At 42.0% G+C, this 21,518-nt stretch overlaps 1 protein-coding gene across 6 annotated transcripts in view; it reads right to left on the reverse strand.

The window, feature by feature from the left end:
• The window catches only part of GTF2I (general transcription factor IIi), a 76,241-nt gene extending 56,606 nt beyond the window's left edge, over window positions 1-19,635 (reverse strand). For all 6 annotated transcript variants that reach the window (XR_012642273.1, XR_012642271.1, XR_012642272.1 and 3 more), the window contains exons 1-3: window positions 19,392-19,635; window positions 4,761-4,864; window positions 3,212-3,350 (exon numbers count right to left, since the gene is read on the reverse strand). Coding sequence is in view for 2 of the 6 variants with exons in the window: in XM_074974914.1 (XP_074831015.1) it covers window positions 3,212-3,350; window positions 4,761-4,859 (238 nt within the window). In the remaining 4 variants the exon portion in view is untranslated. The remainder of the gene's footprint in view (window positions 1-3,211; window positions 3,351-4,760; window positions 4,865-19,391) is intronic.
• Window positions 19,636-21,518: the final 1,883 nt, after the last annotated feature.

Consider the following 21,518-nt stretch of genomic DNA (forward strand, 5'->3'; position numbering starts at 1 on the left):
GAAGAAGTTTCATCCAACGAAGCACTGCAATTTTAACATTCTTGACACCAAAGGTTTATTGTTTGTACAAATACCACTGTGGGAAACTAGAAGCACTGAACAACTAGCAATATATTGCCAAGCAAACAAAAAGGGTAAAGAGTCTCGTTTACATCTGGTAACTTATGTAAGAATTCCACAGTGCCTCAATCTTGGGTATCGTGACTCGTTTACAGACTAGGCCGCCATCAAGCAGAAAGAAAAATCCCAAAACTGTTATCCAAAGGTAACAGCATTTATGGTACCAGATGGCAGGTGGATTTAATGAGGTCAGCACCAAATAAAAACCAGACACCCCAAACAACAAAAATCCCCACTAAATCAGAGAGAGCCAATTTCCCACAAATACAGGTTGTAACACAGATTAGGAATACTAACTTCATGAAAAGTTAGCACATCTCCTTTACAATAAGGCAACTGTTTAAAACAAAAGAAATCACTGAAATCTAGTACGGGAGCAGAACGCTTGGTCCTTAGGTTGGCAAAGATTGATCACATCTAAATCATGAAGCATTTGGGGAAGGATACCGGTAACACCACTGTACTGGTTGATCCTTTCTACTTAACACAATCCTCCCTTGGTTTAGTGTAGTAGACAAGAACACTTTACAAGTATGAATACCCTGTAAATTGGAGTGAAACAAAGGAAGGATCTGGATAAACTGGACATCAAAATATTGTGCTTCCATAAAAAACCCTATGTTTACACTATGTACAATCCAATGCAAGGGTGGTATGCTACGAGTCTCTTGAGTGCAAAGCCTTATGAGAAGATGGTCTTGTGATTAAAGCATGGTTTGGGACACAAGATCAGAGTCCATTTCCCAGCTCTTCCACTGACTTTCTGCATGACCTTGGGCAAATCACAATCTTGCTGTGCCTGCTTGTCTCTCTCCCTTTGTCTGTTAGATGGTAAACTTTTCTCGGTATGGCCTGTCTTTATATTTACGTCAATGGTTTTCAGCCTGGGATCAGTGGAGCTCTGGAGGTCCGGAGACTATGACTAAGGGGTCCACAAAAGGTGACTATGAAAATAAACAGGTTTCAGAGTAACAGCCGTGTTAGTCTGTATCCGCAAAAAGAAAAGGAGGACTTGTGGCACCTTAGAGACTAACAAATTTATTTGAGCATAAGCTTTTGTGAGCTACAGCTCACTTCATCGGATGCAGTGAGCTGTAGCTCACAAAAGCTTATGCTCAAATAAATTTGTTAGTCTCTAAGGTGTCACAAGTCCTCCTTTTCTTTTTATGAAAATAAAGTTTTAGATTCCAGAAAAGGCATTCTGTTTTTCTTATCAAAAGTATGTGAATACCCCCACCTACAGAAGTGTCATCATTACCATAGAAGCCCACAGTTTAGCACCAAGCACACGCAAACATTTATAGTTAAATGCTGTTCAGTCTGTTTTTAATCTAAGACTTCTGTGGTAGGGGTCTGCAGACCACAGGTTGAATTTCCAAAGGGGAGCGCACCTCCATTCGAAATCTTTTAGGGATCTGCAAATGAAAAAAGGTTGAAAACCACCAAACTATGTACAGCTCATAGCACAATAGGGCCTTCAAGTGCTACTACACTACACACAAAAATAGTAGCTTCATGTTACCACAGGAAGTGGGTAGGAATAGAAATCCGATGGAGAGTTAAGCCTCCTAGTGGCCTTGCTGCAACAGACACTGCCCATACTGGAGCAGGAAGTTTTATTCACGGAATTACACGACTTAACCAACACAAGGAGCAATACTACTCTTTCATTCCACCTTGAGAACAGGGAAGTACAAGCTGCAGAAGCCATTATCACTCAAAGGTGGAAAATTGAGATAATTAAAGAAGGATAGTCATAATGACAAAAGTCATGCATAATCCAACTCATTTGCCATCAAGTGTTTATCATACTTATTCTTAGTGTTTGACATTTACCAGAGCTATTTGTGTTTAAATAAGGACTTGGTTCAGTAACACCTCATCTACTATTTGATTCTTCAATGAAGTTATAATGCTGTATTTTGAACAGTAACTTCACTGCGTATCAATCAGAATAATTACTTCTATAGCAGCTGTGTGTGTATATAATTCTGTATGACAGTTAAACAACTGAGAGTCCCGCCATGAATAAAGAATGGGTGCTGAGAGAATGAGCTCTGATTTAGAATTTTAAACAGCAGCAAAAATACTGTTCAGGTATGTCCACTGTTTCTGTGATGGACTAAATAGGTCTGTTTGCAGTGTTGTTGTAGGTGTGTTGGTCTCAGGATATGAGACACACAAGGTAGGCGAGGGAAATATGTCTGTCAGTCAAGCAATATTTAATAGTCGAAGGAGACAGGGTGAAGGATGATTTTTAGTTTTTAACAAAAACTCCACTTAGCCAGGCAAAACTACATTCTTCAATGACCAATATGTAAGGACCATCAGAAACCATTTTTCTTGATGGGCAAACTGATTGTTGAAATACAAGCTCCAAGACAGGTCATTAAGCTTTTGAAAGACGGTCTGGCATATTCTAAGTGGGCCATCTCTTAGGCCTTGTCTACACACAAAAGTTGTACCATTTAGCTAGACCAGTATAGTTTAGAAACAGATATAATTAAAGCAGGACAACCCCCAAGTATGGATGCACTCATACCATATAAACATGCTTCTGTCAGCATAGCTTAATGCTGTGCAATATAATTATGGCGCTACAAAAAGCTGTAGGCAAGCCCTAAGGTTTTACTACCTATGTCAAAAGCTTCATGTATCCTCTGAAAAGATATGAAGTCACCTGAGGAATTAAGGGACTGTCTTTCACAGTTGAAAGTAGTTGACTACTTAAGAGTCTGTCTTCTACACTAAGAAAAAAGATGCTTTTTAAAAACTGCGCTAGCAAACATGATATAAAACACCACTTTGCACCTTCAGTGTAGACAGAGTTTAACACATTTAGAACAACATTAGCTAGTCTTGTAGCATTACCTTTTGGCTGAGGTAAAAATACCACTGTGAACTAAACCGTGGATGTTGAATATCATGTTTGTGTAAAAAAAAATGTTCTTAAACACCGATCTACATAATAACTCTGTCAATTATGGCAAGTCCAAGGCATTGAAACACTTGTTAGGTACAGAGTTCAGTGTACTATCATGTATAATTAAGTATTTGTGAAATACCTTTTTTTTTTTTTTTGGAAACTTACAGTATTTAACAAAATCCTTCTGAAAATCTTTCCTCGTATTGACAAAAGCTCTTCCCCTCTCAGTTCCAACTACAAACACATCTGTTTCGTACACAGCAATACAGGCGACTTCTGCCTTGGACTTGGCAAGTTCTTTACACTATAAAAGAAAAAAACAGAGCTGCTTTGAACTACAATAGTTAAAAGTACAGTTAATGCAATTTTACATGAAACCATGCAGAAAATTTATTTTCCAATGCTGCCATGGTATAGCTCTCAACGCTGTTGCAAATAACACAATGCCATCCATTAGAAATAGATAATTTATACTTCTATAGTGCCTTTCATCTGAGAATCTAAAAGCACTTTAGAAGTATTCATGAAGTTAGGTGTTGTCTACACACTTTGTACCAACTGAACTAAATCTGTTCAGAAACTGAGTGATGGTATGTCTATAGTACAAGCACTGCAGCTATGCTGCTGTAGAATAAGCACTACAGTGACAGAAGGGGATTTTCCATCACTGTAGTAAATCCATCCCGCTTGAGAGGCAGAGGATAGGCTGAAGGAAGACTTCGGTCTACAGTGGGGGTTAAGTCAACCTAACCACATCGTACCGGGTGTGAAATTTTCACAACTCTGAGCAATGTAATTAGGTTGACCTAAATTTTGGGGTAGATCAGGCCTGAGTTAAACTCGTTGTGTAAACATTCAAACTGATTTAGCCTTATAATGATTTAGCTGATTTAAGAGAGTGTTCATGCAAAGGGGATACACCAACTTAACTACATCCATCTCTGAACCCATTTAGTAAAGTCTGTACAAATTCTGTGTGTGAACAAGGCCTTACCCGCAAAACACTCCTGTGAGGATAAATATTATCTATTCCATTTTAAACATGAGGAAGCCAAATCACAGAGATTAATAGATTTACTCAAAGTCACAAGGAGGACCCCCAATTCCCGGTCCCATGCCTTAGCCACAGGATTATCCTCATGATGGGAAGCAGGAGAAGCAATCCTGTTCAACATCTCCAAGCTCAACAGTTCTGTGGTGTTTTCACTGTTGTCCTAAGTTAACCCTGTAAGACTAAGGCCATGTCTATACTTGGCTTTCAGCTACTGGTACAACTACACCAGTGCAAGACCCTAGAGCAGGCAAGGAATACACTAGTCTAGCATACTATAATTATCCTTACAGTGGCTTAACCAGTTGGAAACTACAAATTGCCCTCAACTGCTGTCTGAAATCCCAGCCTAACAGTGCAATCTCTCAGTTCAGATCATATCTCCACTATAGTCAAAAGTCATGATTATTATTAGCATGGTTTGCTTGAGTAGAGACTGAACTGAGGTTTTTTTTTTTTTTTTTTTTTTTACTGAAAAACATGCTATCAACTCACTCTTTAGTATTCTACAGTTCTATTCTTCTATTACAGAGTAGTCTACATAAAGGTAAAGCATAAAAGCTATAAGTGAAAATGGCATGCAACAATTTTCAGGAAAATGTTGTAATTTTGTATGTGAGAGCGACATAGTTCTAACATACTGAAGCAACTAGCCACACTAACCATTGACTCAAGTGCTGACATGAGGAATGTAACCACCATTCTGCTTTCAGAGGAGTCCTCATCATGGACGGACAATGCTGGCGTTGCTGGTTGGGCCATTATTCCTGTAAAGCAAAAAATAAAACTGTTACAGACCTGGGTGCTACATAACAATGGAAGAACACTAAATCCTTTGTTACATGGTGGAAACGAAAGTTTTTTTTTAAAAAGGTAGAGATTAAATTTGGACCCCTCCCAAAAATAGGAAAAAACCTCCATGCTCTCTCTTTACATTTCCCCTATCCTATTCCAAAGACATTTTGTAAGAATTCGATTTTTAAATTAATTAGTAAGACGACACATCCTGACTAGAATACAGACCTTAAGTATCTAGAATGAACAATGGCAGTTACCCAAAGAATTTTGTATTGCATTTTTTCAGTTTGATTTTGTTCTCAAGCATCCTCGATAGCCAAGGTTAACCTGAGTATCTGGATTAATACTTATATGAAGGACAAACTAGATAGGATATATTTAAAACATAGACATCATCCCTACCCTTTAAAGTTCTAGGGTTTTCTCTTTGAAAAAACCCTCCTGGTAATCAACTGCATATCCTAAGATGTTAACTCAGTCTAGCAGGAAAGTGTCTTCAGGCATGCCAACAGTAGCAGCAAAGAGTGTGACATTTTTATTTGTATACCATTCAGCTCCCTGTGGGGGTCAAACCTAGTTGAACCTACCTGGGTACCTACAGACTTTTATAGTTTTAGAAACTGAAATATAATAGAAACTAAATTTTAAAAGTGGCCGGCAAAAAAAAAAAAAAAAAAAGGTATAATGCTTTTTATAAACATTATGATTTATAGAAAGCATGACCTTATTCTTTAAAGTAACCATTAGAAATATTAGGACTTGTATTTTCTGTTTTTGCTGGAAAAATCTCTGGATGATGGGAGAACACGTGGTATGAGCGCATCATGAGAATGAAACCTGAGCAACTGATAAAGAGAAGGGATTTTTTCGGCTGGACTGTTACAACTTGTTTTATTTACACCTATTTAACTCAAACTCTTGCCAAAACACTTGGGAGAAGAGTCCTTTCTTAAACAGTAAAACACCTTGTGCAAGTCTCCGTTAAGCACAACGGAATCAAGAAAAGCTCAGGACAATCAAGGCATTCTGGAAAAGTACACTCTACGATCTTGCTCCTTTTCTATAACTTCGGCAGACATTTTGGCTCAATTTTCAAGGGTCTCATGCAGTACTTAATTTGTAACAAGAGAGGTACTGAGGATCAAGCAGTAAGATGCCAGGGCTCAAACAACTTTTTTATTTTCATAACTGACACAGCAAGCCCAGAGGTGCCAGGGCTATGAACTGCCACGCCTAGAGATGCGCCCTGGCACAAATTAAGCACTGGTATCATGCATCCTTTCACGTGTGCACAGAAGTCAGGGTGGTGAATGCACAAATATCCATTTTGTGTGTGCAAAATGCACACTTTTGAAAATTTGGGCGGTTAGTCCCTTCTACAAAAGTGTATTGGACTTACCCAATACACTGACAGGATTAAATGCGTCTGGGGGTTCTCTCTGTCCCTTCATGCTTAGTAGCTGTCCCTTTCAATTTCAACTGAATGTGCCACTTTTTCTCTTTAAAAAAAAAAAAAAAAAAGTGTTGCACTATACATATCACCTGCAAGTGGACTACTACAGAGGTTCAAAAGTCTGGCAAATGAAACCTGGATATTCAGTAGTTACCTTAGCAACATCCAGTTTCTTAAACTCTATAGTACACGTAAATCAAGCAAATTGTTGTTTTAAGTCCTGTCCATTTTACAACTATAGTTTTAAGTCATGTTTGAGACAGTCCCTTCTCCAGATACACGTTTGCAAGGTTTAAATATGGCGTTTTAACAAAGCTGTTTGGTAGCTTTAAAGTGCAATGTGATTGCAGCTAATGCTATCTGTCTTAAAAACAGCCGAAAAGCTGTAAATCAGAATCTAACTCAGTGTCCCTTACTTATTCCTTGATAAAGCCAGAGTGCCCTCTAGCTCCCACTTTACTGCACTAACGTTGGCCTGAATGTACTTGCCTAGGCTATTTTAAAAATACTGACATCACAATTTAAGCAAGTCCGTCTGTATACACAGAGCCTGAATGATTTCTTAAGCTAAAAGGTGAAGGTGAAGTACAGTCTACACTTGAACAGGATACCTCCACAACACCCTGAAGGTAATTATGTCAGTCATTCAGTGGGTTTACTCTTCCATTTGGTTGAGTAGTAAACATTAACCCCAGAAAGATAGTAAAAGAGCTATACTGCCGTATTTCCCATGAAAACAGAACCAGATGGTCCTCACCTCATTAAAAGGTCACATAGCACCTTGTACCAGCCCAGGATATTTAAACCCGATTAATCCAGTTTGGAACCTGGATTAAATACATTCTGATTCATAGAGTTTAAGGTCAGAAAGAACCACTAGATCATCTAATCTGACCTCCTGTATATCACAGGCCAGAGGTTTACCCAGTTACCCCTGTAAAACTTGTACTTTATTTAAATGTATTATCTAGAATTGGATACAGATGGAACAACATTCATTTCCCTAACATTTTCAATTACACATATCACAATATATTGTATTAGTGTAAGATCAGTTGTCTTCCCCCCCGCTCCCCCCCCCCCCAAAAAAAGCAGGATGGATAAAAATTGATGATTTTTTTAAATAAACCCATTTAAAATGAAATCTGAATTTAACAAATATGTTAATGCCTTATGTTATAATCTCTTAAAACATTTTAAATAAAAAATATGCTGAATCAATGAGCCTCTGTCAAAAACTCTGCATTAAAGGCTGCTTTTCTATATAAAGAAAAAACATCTAACTTTTGAGGTCAAGCTTTATAAATATGACATAAGTTGTACTGTATTAAGGGCTTGATCCTGTGGGGGACTCGGGATGTGCCACTGGGTGAAAGACTGGCAAAATCAGAATACGTATTGGAACCTGGCCTCTGACTCCAGGAGATACCATGTATCTTATCAGGATCATCCACTGAGCCCACTTGAGTGGTCTCATTACTCTTATTTTATAGCTTCTCCTTACCTAAGCTCTGATTGGCTCAGTTCTGAATTTAAAAAAAGTCAGTAGCTAAGCACAAGAAACCAGTTTGCTGAACTGCTAAATCAACTTTTGACAGCAGTATCCTCTTCTGCAGGCACAGAAAGAATATTTTCTTCATTTGAACTAATCCATTCAAAAATAGAGAAACTGATTGGGATTTAGACAAGTTTTCCTGCTTTTACTTCTCTTTCAATTATGAATAAAAGTGAGGAGAGGGGAAGATGAGATCTACTAGTTTTAAAAGTTAGAAGGACAATTAAGTAATTTAGGAGACCGTCTCATTTTTAAGAGACTTCGGTGAGTAAGAACTTAAACTCCAGTCACTCTGACTGAGGGCTTGGCTACACTTGAGAGTTACAGTGCAACAAAGGAGCCCCGGAAGCACTAGCTCACTACCCATCCACACTGGCAAGGCACGTAGAGCACTCTGACTCCACGGCTACAGCGCTACTGGGTACTCCACCTTGGCGAGTGGAATAACGTTTGCTGCGCCCTCACTGGAGCGCTGCGGCGCCAGTGTGAATGGGGTGTTGCTTTACCGCACTCTGATCAGCCTCCAGAAATGTCCCATAATCCCCTTAAGTCAAGTGGCCACTCTTGTCATTGTTTGGAATCGGCTGCAGGAATGCGGAAATGCCCTTTGAAAGCTCCATTTCTGACAACCGGCTGCTTATTGCTCCGAGACAAAGCAACCATTAGTGTGGAATGTTGTGTATGAGAGAGAGAGAGAGAGGCGGGAGGGGGGCGAGGGGGGTCTGCTGCTGTCTGAATTTACAAGATAGCATGCTGACATGCTCTCAGCCCCCCAAAAACCCACTCTCTCTCCCCCCACATACACACAACACACTCCCTGTCACACTCCACCCCACCTCACTCATTTGAAAAGCACGTTGCAGCCACTTGCATGCTGGGATAGCTGCCCATAATGCACAGCTCACAATGCCACTGCAAGTGCTGCAAATGTGGCCACACCAGTGCGCTTGAAACTGTCAGTGTGGACAGACTGCAGCGCTTTCCCTACTGTGCTCTTTGAAGGCTGGATTAACTCAAAGCGCTCTACATCTGCAAGTGTAGCCATGCCCTAAGGCATATTTGAAAATTTCTCAGGCTGACCTGAAATAATCAGAGAAACAAGGCGGGTGTCATAATATATTTTATTGGACCATCTTCTGTTGGTGAGAGAAACAAGCTTTCGAGCTTACATAAAGCTCTTCTTCAGGTTGAGAAATCTAACTCAAAGTGTTTATGATCAGCTTATTTCACTGTCCATAGTTAACGCCTTTGTTTAACAAATAATTTAATTCTAAATGTAAAACATTTAGATAAGAGAAGTTTATGGATTCAAAACATTTAAGATTTTGTTTAATAAAAATAAATGTTATATGCTGTTTTCGGTTTAATTAAATTACAGTTACCAACCTAATGCATCTTAACACAAATCATGAACAAAAAGTTAATTATCTAATAAATATATTGTTCACCTTTTTCTAATATTAAAATTGTGCAATTTAATAAGAATCTGAGAGTACTGAACTATGTAATTGCTTAAAAAAAGAGAGAGAGAGTTAAGTGTGCCCCCCTTAGGCAGCAAAAAGATGTACCAAATCTACGGTAATGTCTCTATTTAGATGTAAATCAACATGTTTCAATGGTTATATATACCTATGAGAATGCACCTTTCTTTAGAAAATAACTGAAGTACAAACGGAAAATTTAATTAAAATCAATGATTTAGAAAAACAAGGCTTTGCACTTGGTGATTTAGAATCAATCCACCCTGACAAAAGCAGCCACACACCTGGAAAATTCCTTTCACATTTCACCGCATTTTCCTCTAAATTTTGCAGTTTTCCCCTGTATCTCTGCCAGCCTATAGCATATAGGGGTATAGTGTTCATTATTAGGCATTGCACCATTGAGCTCAATAGGTCTGCACCTGACCACAAGATTAGGCCCTTAAATGGTGAAGGACAACAGTTAATCCTGAGATTAACACTCAGTGCAAGGCTATTCAAAATCTGGTGGTACTTAGAACATGTGCCAATGTACTAGTCAAAAAGTTAAATTGAATCAGATCTTTAGCTATTACTAGGGCACTACCAAATTCACGGCTATGAAAACGCATCACGGACCATGAAATCTGGTCTTTTGTGTGCTTTTATATTATACAGATTTCACAGGGGAGACCAACATTTCTCAAATCGGGAGTCCTGACCCAAAAGGGAGTTGCAGGGGGCGGGTGCAGAAGGTTTTTTTTAAACGGTGGGTCACGGTATTGCCACCCTTCCTTCTGTGCTGACTTCAGAGCTGGGTGGCTGGAGAAAGGCAGCTGTCGGCTGGGTAGCCAGCTCTGAAGGCAGCACCCTGCCAGCAGCAGCGCAGAAGTAAGGATGGAAATACCAAACCATGCCATCCTTACTGCTGCTGGCAGTGAGTGTGCCTTCAGACCTGGGTTCCTGGTGAGCAGCTACTGCTTTCCAGTAGGGATGTAAAAGGTTAAACGGTAAGCATTAGGCTTACTGTTAACCAACCTTTACCATTAAACCTGCTGCCCCACACCCGGCCGGAACGACCCCATGCCCGGCTGCCCTGTGCCTGGAGTGACCCCAGCCCCGGCCGCCCCACACCAGGCCGGCCGGAGCGACCTCAGTTAACTGATTAAACGATATATTTTAAATCGTTTACCGGTTAACTTTTTAAACCGATATTTACATCCCTACTCTCCAACTGCTCAGCTCTGAAGGCAGCTCCGCCACCAGCAGCAGTGCAGAAGTAAGGGTAGCAGTAACGTGACACCCCCCACCACACACCCCCCTCCTTTTTGGGTCAGAACCCCTACAATTACAACATGTGAAATTTCAGATTTAAATAGCTCTGACATCATGAAATTTACAATTTTAAAAATCCTATGACTGTGAAATTGACCAAAATGGATTATGAATTTGGTAGGTAGTAGCTATCACAAGTAGGTTTCCATAAGACCACTAATGATATATTTGTAAGTCTTCACCAATCCTATATTGCTGGGAAAGGGCCTTCAAAGAGGTCAATAGCATTTAGTATTATTTATCATCTGTGAATCCTTTAAATTGATTGTCTGAAGAGAAGTTTTTGCCTAATAAGTAAAGACCTGTAACATTAAATAAGCCATTACACAAAGTAATTGTGATGGGACACCAGGGCTCTCAGCTGGAGAGAGGGTCACCAGGACACGAAGCAAATGTGCAAAATGGAAGCCCAGGGATAAGAAAACAAAAAATGGTAGCTTTGTGTAGGTTAGCTGGGACCTAGATGTAGCTCATTCAGCATGTTTCTGGCTTACTTCCACTTCTGAGAGCAAAGAAATAGAAATGCTTGTGGCAAGTGAAAGCCAAACCACAAGAGAAAGTTACTTTGTGTCTTTCTTATTCTTACAGAAGAGTGCACATGCCAATCCCTGCGGCCCACGGGTGTTAGATGTCCTCCCCGACAGTTTCTTATGGACACAAAAAAGCAAGAGAAACAACATTCTGGCATGAGTAGGAAGAACTATGCTTTTTGAAGAGTTTTGTTTGTACAGAGCATATGCTGTTCAGGGAGAAAAGGAAGGAAGACAATTAAATTTCCCTTTATGACGAGCACAGCAAGAAGGCAAATAAATGTTACACCTAGCCTGCCATAACCCAAGAGAAGTTAAAGTGAAGGGTTACAGGAATCTGTTTCATAAAAGCATATACTCAGATCATTAGGCTAACGACCTGTAGGCTAAATCCTTACCTCCCACTGTTTTAGCCGGTGTTGCAAGATATTTAAAAGTCAGATGCGCTAAAGATTCATATGTGTCTTCATGCTTCAACCACCATTCCAGAGGACTTGCTTCCATGCTGATGACGGGTTCTGCTCGATAATGATTCAAGCAGAGCGGACCGACGCATGTTCATTTTTGTCATCTAAGTCACATGCCACAAGCGGAAGGCTGATTTTCTTTTTGGGTGGTTCGGGTTCTGTAGTTTCCACATCTGAGTGTTGCTCTTTTAAGACTTCTGAAAGCATGCTCCTCACCTTGTCCCTCTCAGATTTTGGACAGCACTTAAGATTCTTAAACCTTGGGTCGAGCACTGTAGCTATTTTTAGAAATCTCAGATTGGTACCTTTTTTACACTTTGTCAAATCTGCTGTGAAAGTGTTCTTAAAACTAACAATATGTGCTAGGCTGTCATCCGAGACTGCTATAACATGAACTATATGGCAAAGTGTGAGTAAAACAGAACAGGAGACATACAATTCTCCTCGAAGGAGTTCAGTCACAAATTTAATTAACACTTTTTTTTTTTTTTTAAACAAGTATCATCAGCATGGAAGCATGTTCTCTGGAATGGTGACCAAAGCATGAAGGGGCGTACAAATGTTTAGCATATCTGGCACATATATACCGTGCAATGCTGGCTACAAAAGTGCCATGCAAACGCCTGTTCTCACTTTCAGGTGACATTGTAAATAAAAAGCAGGCAGCAGTATCTCCTGTAAATGTAAACAAACTTGTTTGTCTTAGCGATTGGCTGAACAAGAAGTAGGACTGAGTGGACTTGTATGTTTTACATTGTTTTGTTTTTGAGTGCAGCTATGTAACAAACAAAAAAAACAACCTACATTTGTAAGTTACACTTTCATGATAAAGAGATTGCCCTACAGTACTCACTTGAGGTGAACTGAAAAATACTATTTCTTTTATCATTTTTACGGTGAAAATATTTGTAATAAAAAATAATATTAAGTGAGCACTGTACACTTTGTACTCTGTGTTTGTAACAGAAATCAATATATTTGAAAATGTAGAAAAATATTCCAAAAATATTTAATAAATTTCAATTGGTATTCTATTGTTTAACAGTGTGATTAAGCACGATTAATTTTTTTAATCGCAGTTAATTTTTTTAATTAATCACGTGAGTTAACTGAGATTAATCCACAGCCTTAGTATATACTATACTACATTTTTTAAAAATATGACTATATATGTTTGGGCTTTAATAGCATCTTAATTATTCTATCTGTGCATGTACTTAAATCTGTCTTAATAGTCAAGTAAGATTGAGACTCGGAGTAAATTCACTTAGTTTTCAAAGTATGCATACAGTTCTAAAGCAGTAAAAAGATATTAATGAATGTTAAATCAAATAAACAAAGTAAATTATTAATCACAGTCCCCACCATTTGATAATTTCAGTCTTTACTAGTGTAATCACATTTACTTAATAAACATGATTGTTCATGTTAAGTAATTACTCTTGTTCTCTGCACCCATCAACACTAACACCCAATGTCTAAGAAGTTATCTATTTTGAACTCCACTCCTGTTTATCTAATTATAGCAAAACTGGTTCTGGCATTTTTTCATGGTGACAAATTGTCTTCTCAGCTAATACAGGCTCACCCTTGGTTTCTATGTCACATTGTACTGTGTCACAGGAACCAAATCTATTGTTTCCATTAAAAAAATCCACCTACAGTGAGCTATTCTTCAGGTGCTCACATAAAGGCCAACCCACACTACAATCCAAAACATTTTTGAAACCGTATGTAACACCCATTTGTTCCGCTTACAGCAAACATGGTTGAGCTATAGCCCCATAGCAGCTTTTGCCCGCCCCCACACTACCCTGTACTAACCAAGCCTGTATGCCCATCTCACACCAAACTGCCTAAACATGTACTTATCAGTGCATTTGGGGAAAATCAGTGCAGCTATCCTATACTGCTTCTCTTGGAATCTGATGACCCTTTGCTATTTCCTTCCTTACTCCCCCTGGACTCAGGATCTTGCATACTACTGACTGTTTTTGCAACCTCTTCCTGGAGCCCATTACTTTTGTTCCTGCTTGAGTCAAGGGCGACGCTGCAAAGCTGTGTGCAAAGCAGCACACAGATACCCTCCTACCCTGATACAGAGCTTGATGCTTACACAGGACAGAAAGAACAAGTCCCCAAGAGTCTTATGTTGCGCTACTACTGGAGAAGGCAAATTAGTGTTTTGATTTGCTCAGAAAATTGACTTTGTTTAAGTCAGATTTGAGTTAATAATAATATCATGTGTTAATATATATTTCAGTACGATACTTTCAGATTATCTGGTTGAGTCACATCAAGTCTACCACAAACTAAATCAACAGCATAAAGCTGGGTGATGGTAATTGCCGTCCATTTAAACATACTCTTCACAATTTCACTTCAAAGTTTATACAGCAGGTAGTTATGAAATACCGAGAGAGACTGTGATGTCAAACTGCGAGAACAAAATTTAAGTGGATTGTGTACCTGTCAGAACTCCCAAAATGAACTCTCAGCCCCATAATCCAGAGGGTGCACTTTCAAAAATGTTTAAAGTAACATGGATCCAAGCCTGAACAAACACTTTACACAGACTGTCTCTCCACTCCCTTAAATTAGCAGACAGAGGCTTCCTGGTGCTTCTTTTCTGACTTTTACAGTTGCCAAGTAGGTCTCTGCTTTCCTTCCCACCCAGCTTCCCAAGGACTACTCCTTATTGTAAGTTCCACAAGGTGCAGTTAACACTCATGAGCTATAGTGTCCAACAAGAAAATTCATTTTACCCAATGTGTATAGACTTCTATATGCATTTATAATTAAAATTATTTTCTACTAGAGGGTAAATGATCCCTTCAGTACTTAGACAGGCAGTTGATGTACACATCCAGGGAAAAAGCGTCACATAGGTCTTCACCCAAACTAACCCCACTATATTAATCTAACTAACCTGATCTGCTTCAAAAGATTAATTTGAATCTATTGTACATAAAATCTCATACTTTAAAAATACACAACTCCCCAAAGACACACTACCAAAAATACTCTGGCTACATCAGTTCAAATGTTGTTACTTCAATGTGAGTTCTCTCTCTTATTAAAACTAAAGAAAACAGTTTTCTACCTTTATAAATATGTAGCCATCAAGGCTGGTGGGACAAATTTTTATTTCATCTGTTTTGTTTTGATTGATGGATTCATGTTTTCTCCTACTATGTAATCTATGCTTCAGGAGTTTTAAATCAATGTAATCCAGTATGGTGCCTGCTCAAGAAGAAAGGAGCTGAAAGACACTCTCAAAGATAATGTATATTTGCGGGTAATCACATATGCACAAAAAATAGATGACTTACTTTAAATTAGCCACCTAGTGTAGAATTTAGAATTTTTTAAAAGTAATCTACTACATAGCCTTTTTTGTAAAAAAAGGTCACATCTCATCAGCAAGAGACTTGATAAGAAAAAAACTGGAACAAACAACAGGAAATGTCTAAAATCTGTTTAAGATTAAACATATTAATGAAGAGTCCGTGACCCAAGAACCTCTCAATGCCAACTGGCAAAGACGTGTAGAGGTGTGTATATTCTAGTTCACCAGGGAGCGTAAAATATATGTACAAATACTATGTATGAAGTGCGAGCGAGAGAGAGAGAGAGAGAGAGAGAGAGAGAGAGAGACACACACTTTAAGAATATATTTTCAGTGTGTAGATACTTGTCACCAGCTAAGGTGAAAAACATGTTTTCTGAAAGACAAAAGTTGTTTATTCATCTGTGTTCACATGTATATTGAGTATTGTCTCATTCACAATAGGCTTCTTATCACCAGTCTGTGTGGAAAGCAAATGAAATATTGTAAGGACTTCAGAGAAAAAAAATGTAACAGGAAGAGAAAACCTATCTCATGGGTACACTTCAAAGGTTTCCTTAACTATGAGGGAAGGGGCGCTCAGAAGACACCCAAGCATCCTTCACTGAGGAAGTACAAAAAGACAGTGGTCTTGTTTCATGAAAAAAGTCTCAGCTCGCCTTGGTTAAAAACACTGAAGAGAATTCTGGGAGAGAGAAAATTTCTTTTGACAAGTTAATGTTAGTTTAGTCTCTAAAAGAGTGTGTTATGATTTTGTTTCATATGTAATCGTTTCCAATATTCTTACTCACTATTACTAGAATCTTGAATCTTTGACAAACTTATTCTTGTTTTCACTATAAATATATCCAAGTGCTGTGGTGTTATGCAAGGTAGTGGACCTTGCTGAAACATACACAGTAATAGAGGCAAAGAGTCCTGTGGGACCTTGTAGACTAACAGACGCATAGGAGCATAAGCTTTGCTGGGTGAATACCCACTTCGTCGGATGCATTCGACGAAGCGGGTATTCACCCACGAAAGCCTATGCTCCAATACGTCTGTTAGTCTATAAGGTGCCACAGGACTCTGCCGCTTTTACAGATCCAGGCTAATATGATACTTTACACAGTAATGTGTTCTGTTCCTTTGGGAACACTGAGCCTGGCAATTCTGTGAATATTCAGTGGATAAGGGTCTAGGACACTGGACTAGGAAATGCTCCAAGGACTTGGCGGTTGGTGTGTGCCTATCACAGCCTGTGTAGAAAGAGCTGGCACAGCTATGTTATTTAGGGGCATGTTTTTTTCCACATGTCTAACCAACATAGCTATGCCAGCAAAACTTTCTAGAGTAGACCTCAAAAACAACAAGGAGTCTGGTGGCACCTTAAAGACTAACAGATTTATTTGAGCATAAGCTTTCGTGGGTAAACCACCACTTCTTCAGATGCATGGAGTGAAAATTACAAATGCAGGCATTATATAATGACACATGAAGGGAAGGGAGTTACCTCACAAGTGGAGAGCCAGTGTTGACAGGGCCAATTCAATCAGGGTGGATGTATTCCACTCCCAATAATAGATGAGGAGGTGTCAATTCCAGGAGAGGCAAAGCTGCTTTTGTAATGAGCCAGCCACTCCCAGTTCCTATTCAAGCCCAAATTAATGGTGTTAAATTTGCAAATGAATTTTAGTTGTGCTGTTTCTCTTTGAAGTCTGTTTCTGAAGTTTTTTTGTTCAAGTATAACTACTTTTAAATCTGTTATAGAATGTCCAGGAAGACTGAAGTGTTCTCCTACTGGCTTTTGTATGTTACCATTCCTGATGTCCCATTTGTGTCCACTTATTCTTTTATGAAGGGACTGTCCGCTTTGGCCAGTGTACGTGGCAGAGGGGCATTGCTGGCACATGATGGTATATATCACTTTAGTAGACGTGCAAGTGAATGAGCCTCTGATGGTGTGGCTGATGTGGTTGGGTCCTCTGATGGTGTTGCTAGAGTAGATATGGGGGCAGAGTAGACAACAAGGTTTGCTACAGGGATTGGTTCCTGGGTTAGTGTTTCTGTCGTGTGGTGTGTAGTTGCTGGTGAGTATTTGCTTCAGGTTGGGGGGCTGTCTGTAAGCAAGGACTGGCCTGCCTCCCAGGGTCTGGGAGAGCGAAGGATTGTTTTCCAGGATAGGTTGTAGATCGTTGATAATGTGGCGGAGAGGTTTTAGCTGGGGGCTGTACGTAATGGCCAGTGATGTTCTGATATTTTCCTTGTTGGGCCTGTCCTGCAGTAGGTGATTTCTGGGTACCTGTCTCGCTCTGTCAATCTGTTTCCTCACTTTCCCAGGTGGGTATTGTAGTTTTAAGAATGCTTGATAAAGATATTGTAGGTGTTTGCCTCTGTCTGAGGGATTAGAGTAGACCTGGCTCTCTGTGTGTGGGACAAACACAGCTCAAGGAAAGAGAGAGACAGGAACAGAGACAGAAAGACTGAAGAGAGCAGACGACACAGAGAGAGCTTGGAGAAGCTGGCAAGAGGCAGCTTGGGACTGTGAGCAAAGAAACTACCTCCTGTTATTTTTGGTTCCTCCTGTGTTTGGGGAAACAGGACTTCACACATTCTATGTAAATAAATAATATGGCATCAAAGGTAGCACCAGACTCTTTCATCAGTTCCTCCTGTTGGTGGAAACTCCCCACAGACCCTCAAACCTTGACTAGCCACTCAGGTCAAAAGGACTAACAAAATTTAAAATTCAATATGAAATGATAATTCATATATTCTTATTGATAATGCCATGAATTGCATATTCAAACTCAATGACTGCTGCTATTTCACAGGCAGAAAGGAGAGAAAGCTTCTGGTGAAAGTTTATGTTTTTTACAAAATTCCAAATCCCAGAGAAAGCAACTCTGTGACCTATTTTAGGCCTGCACTCCCAAAGGCAAGAAACTACACCTGTTTTCTTCCCAACCCTCCTCAAAGTAGACTGCCCCAGGAGGTGCTGAGCCACATTTTCTGCATCTCACCCGTCCCCATACACGAGGAGAGGGGGGTGTAAATCAAGGAACTTGAGCACTCGTGCTCAACCAAGAGGTGTAAAGTCCTTGTTTCCCATTTTCCACTTCCAACATGATGCCAAACCCCTAAACTTCCTCTTCTGGAGCTCACCAGACTCCCATTGACCAGCCAACTCCTAAAGGTTTATTAGCATACTCGCCCCGACGCCCTCCCAAAAAGCAGCTGCCTGCCCTCGCCTCCTGTCCCACCCTCATTCCCTATCAGTGTGCTCCAGGACCTAGCATGTGCCAGACAACGAGAAGCTGTGGCACCCCAGCGTAATGACCACAGCCCTAACCAAGGGAGGAGCAGCTTCCTCCCTATGACCAAGATCATTGCACTCCTGCCAAAGATGGTGGATGTTGTGCCCAACCACCAAGGTAATAGTGACTGGGGATGGAGGAGGTGTGAAAGCTCCCTCCAAGAGAAAGGGAAACGAGATGCCCTTCAATCTCAATAGCAACTGGTGGGAGAGTGTGAGACATCCCCAAGAAACAGTGACTCGGGGAAAGGGGGAATTGATGGGTATAAACCTCCTCAAGGAATAGTGACTGCAGAGTGGCAAAGCTGCAGGTAGAGGAACTGAATGACACTCCCCTCCCCAGGGAATAGCAACTGGGGAGGAGGAGGATGAGTGCCTCACACCCCACCCTAGGAATAGCGACCAGGGAGGAGAGGATGTGAGTTACACCCCCCCCACACACACAGAGGGAACAGCAACTAGGGAGGGGGATATGAGTCAGCCCCCTAACGGGGAATAGCAAGGGGGGGGGGTTACCCCCCCACGCATACAGGGAATAGCGACCGGGGTGTTACCCCCCCCACAGGGAGGGGGATATGAGTCTCAAACACACGGGGGGGGGGGGAATGTGAGTACCCCCCCACAGGGAATAGCGACCGGGAGGGGGGGGGGGGATGTGAGTCACACACACGGCGAATAGCGACCGGGAGGGGGGGGGGGATGTGAGTCACACACACGGCGAATAGCGACCGGGAGGGGGGGGGGGATGTGAGTCACACACACGGCGAATAGCGACCGGGAGGGGGGGGGATGTGAGTGTTCCTCCACACACACACACACGGCGAATAGCGACCGGGGTGGGGGGGGAGAGATGTGAGTGTCCCTCCCCCCCCACGGCAATAGCGACGGGGGGGGTAAATGTAAGTCCCTCCCACACACAGCGAATAGCGACCGGTGGGGGATGTGAGCCCCCCCCCCGGAATAGCGACCAGGGCAGGGAAACACCCCCAGGGACCGGCCCAGCCAGAGGCAGGCTCGGCCCAGGCCCGCTCCCCACCCGGGCTCTCACTCACTGGCTGGCCGCCGCCGGGATCGGGGCAGCCCGGGTCCTGGTGAGTCTCGGCGAGGAGCCGCCGCCGCCTCGGGGAGGCCAAGCTAATCCCAGCTCACAGCAGGCGCTTCCCGGCAGGGCCCGTCCCCGCGGCCTCTTCGCGACTCGTCGGGCAGCCGGCGGGGGCTCGGTGACCGCGTCCACTGGGGCGCCGGCCGGGCCTCGTCCCCTCACACAGTCGTTCACCCTGAACCCAGGACCGATGTGAGGGGGGGAGGGGGGGGAGTTTTTTTGTTCGAGGAAAGCCATTTGCGCAGGCGCAGAGGCCGCGGCGCCTGCCGGGTGTTGCGGTTCGGCGGCCCCGTCCGTTCACGCGCTGGGCAGCGGCGGGCTGGGAGGCTGGCGGACTACAACTCCCAGCGTGCCCCGCGCAGGCGACCCCGCCGCCGCGTCGTGCGGCGGAGCTCGGGGAAGGGAGCGAGGGAGCAACGCTGGCCTCTCAGGCGGGCGGCGAGGGGGGAACATGGCTGTGCGGCCAGCCTCGGCGCTGCGGGGAGCTGCGGGCCGCGGGCGGGGGGGCCCACCTGCGCGAGGGAGTGTCCCTCAGGAAAGGCGGGGGGGACGTTCAACGGCCCTCCAGGGCCACCCCCGTCCTGGAGCCGGGGAACCCCTGCGGGAAAACCAGGCAGGGAGCAGGAGGCTGGGCAGGGCTAGGCCTCAGAGCAGGCCCTGCCTCCCCTCCATTTCCTCAGGCCTCCCCTGGGACTTGCTCTTCTCTGGTTCAAAGCAATGCAACTCCTCTGGTTCTCAGCTGGATTATAGCCCCCCCCCCAGACACCCCTCAACCAAACCCTCCCCCCCACACACCCCTCAAACACACACAATAGGGAAAGATCCTGGTCACATACGGCTGATCAGTACCTGATCCAGGGAGACTGGCACCTTTGCGTCACTGACATGCGGGGTGGGGGGGGGGGGCTCTGCTTTCACATAACAACCGGCAAATTACACATCGCCCTAGGTTTCAGAGTGGTAGCTGTGTTAGTCCATTTCAGCAAAAACAAGGAGGAGTCCTTAGGGCACGTTAGAGACTAACAAATTTATTTGGGCATGGATCAGCTGAATTCCACCACTGCAAAAGGTAATAGGGGAAGACCCAGACCGGCACTGCTGTTTGCTACGTGATCTATATGTGATCTTGAGTAGGTATCTTTGCATCACTGGAAGGGCGTACTCTCTGATTTTCTATGACAAAACACAAATTACACATTGTTACTTTTATCAACAAATTTCACCACCTTCCAACCCAAAAAATTAGATGTGTACATAGGGATGTCAAGAGGAGGACGACAACAGGATCCCAAGCTCAGGGCAGCCCCAAAACATCTTACGGAGGAAATGAGATAGGGCCCCAAATTTCTCTAAACAGGTCTCTGTACACATCCAAACACACATGCTATTATTTGCTAATACCAATCTTTTCTATGCATGTGTTGCAGAACAGAATCACGCTAGCTGATCCATGCAGACAGACCCTCCTAGCAGCCCAGGGCTCCACTGGGTTGCAAAGTTATTCTGGGAAATCAACAAATATTAGTTTACATTGTTTATTTTCAGCAAACAGCCTAGAGTGTCAGAGCTCCGCCATGGAAGGTGAAAATTTCATTCTAATAAGTGAACAACTTTATAGGCTGTGTTTATCTAGACTTATACAAGCACAATAAACAACTAGTATCAAAATAGCTCCTTTCCTTGCTGTAATAATCTAAACACATATTACATTTCCCCACGTGTGCTCAGTATAATGAAGCCATATATTAGGTCCAGTTTCGTTGGTCATGGTCAGGCCACTTTTTAGCTGACTGGGGATTTAGGATTGACCCTAGTAAGTGTTACTACACTGCAAGTAGAGCTGCTTGGAAAGTGGGATTTCCATTCCACAGGAAATTCTGACATTTCAAAATTTTTTTTGTACAGAATCAGACGGAAAAGCCAAAATTTCCAGCAAAATTAAATTGTTTAAAATTTTAGTTTGGGACCTTCAGACATTTCATGTTGATAATGTCCTTTTTAAAAAAAAAAAAAAAAAAGATGTCAAAACGTCATTTCATAAAGTAAAAACAGGTTTTGACTTTTATATGAAAATATT

Source organism: Natator depressus, chromosome 17, assembly GCF_965152275.1.
Source record: "Natator depressus isolate rNatDep1 chromosome 17, rNatDep2.hap1, whole genome shotgun sequence".
NCBI lineage: Eukaryota > Metazoa > Chordata > Testudines > Cheloniidae > Natator > Natator depressus.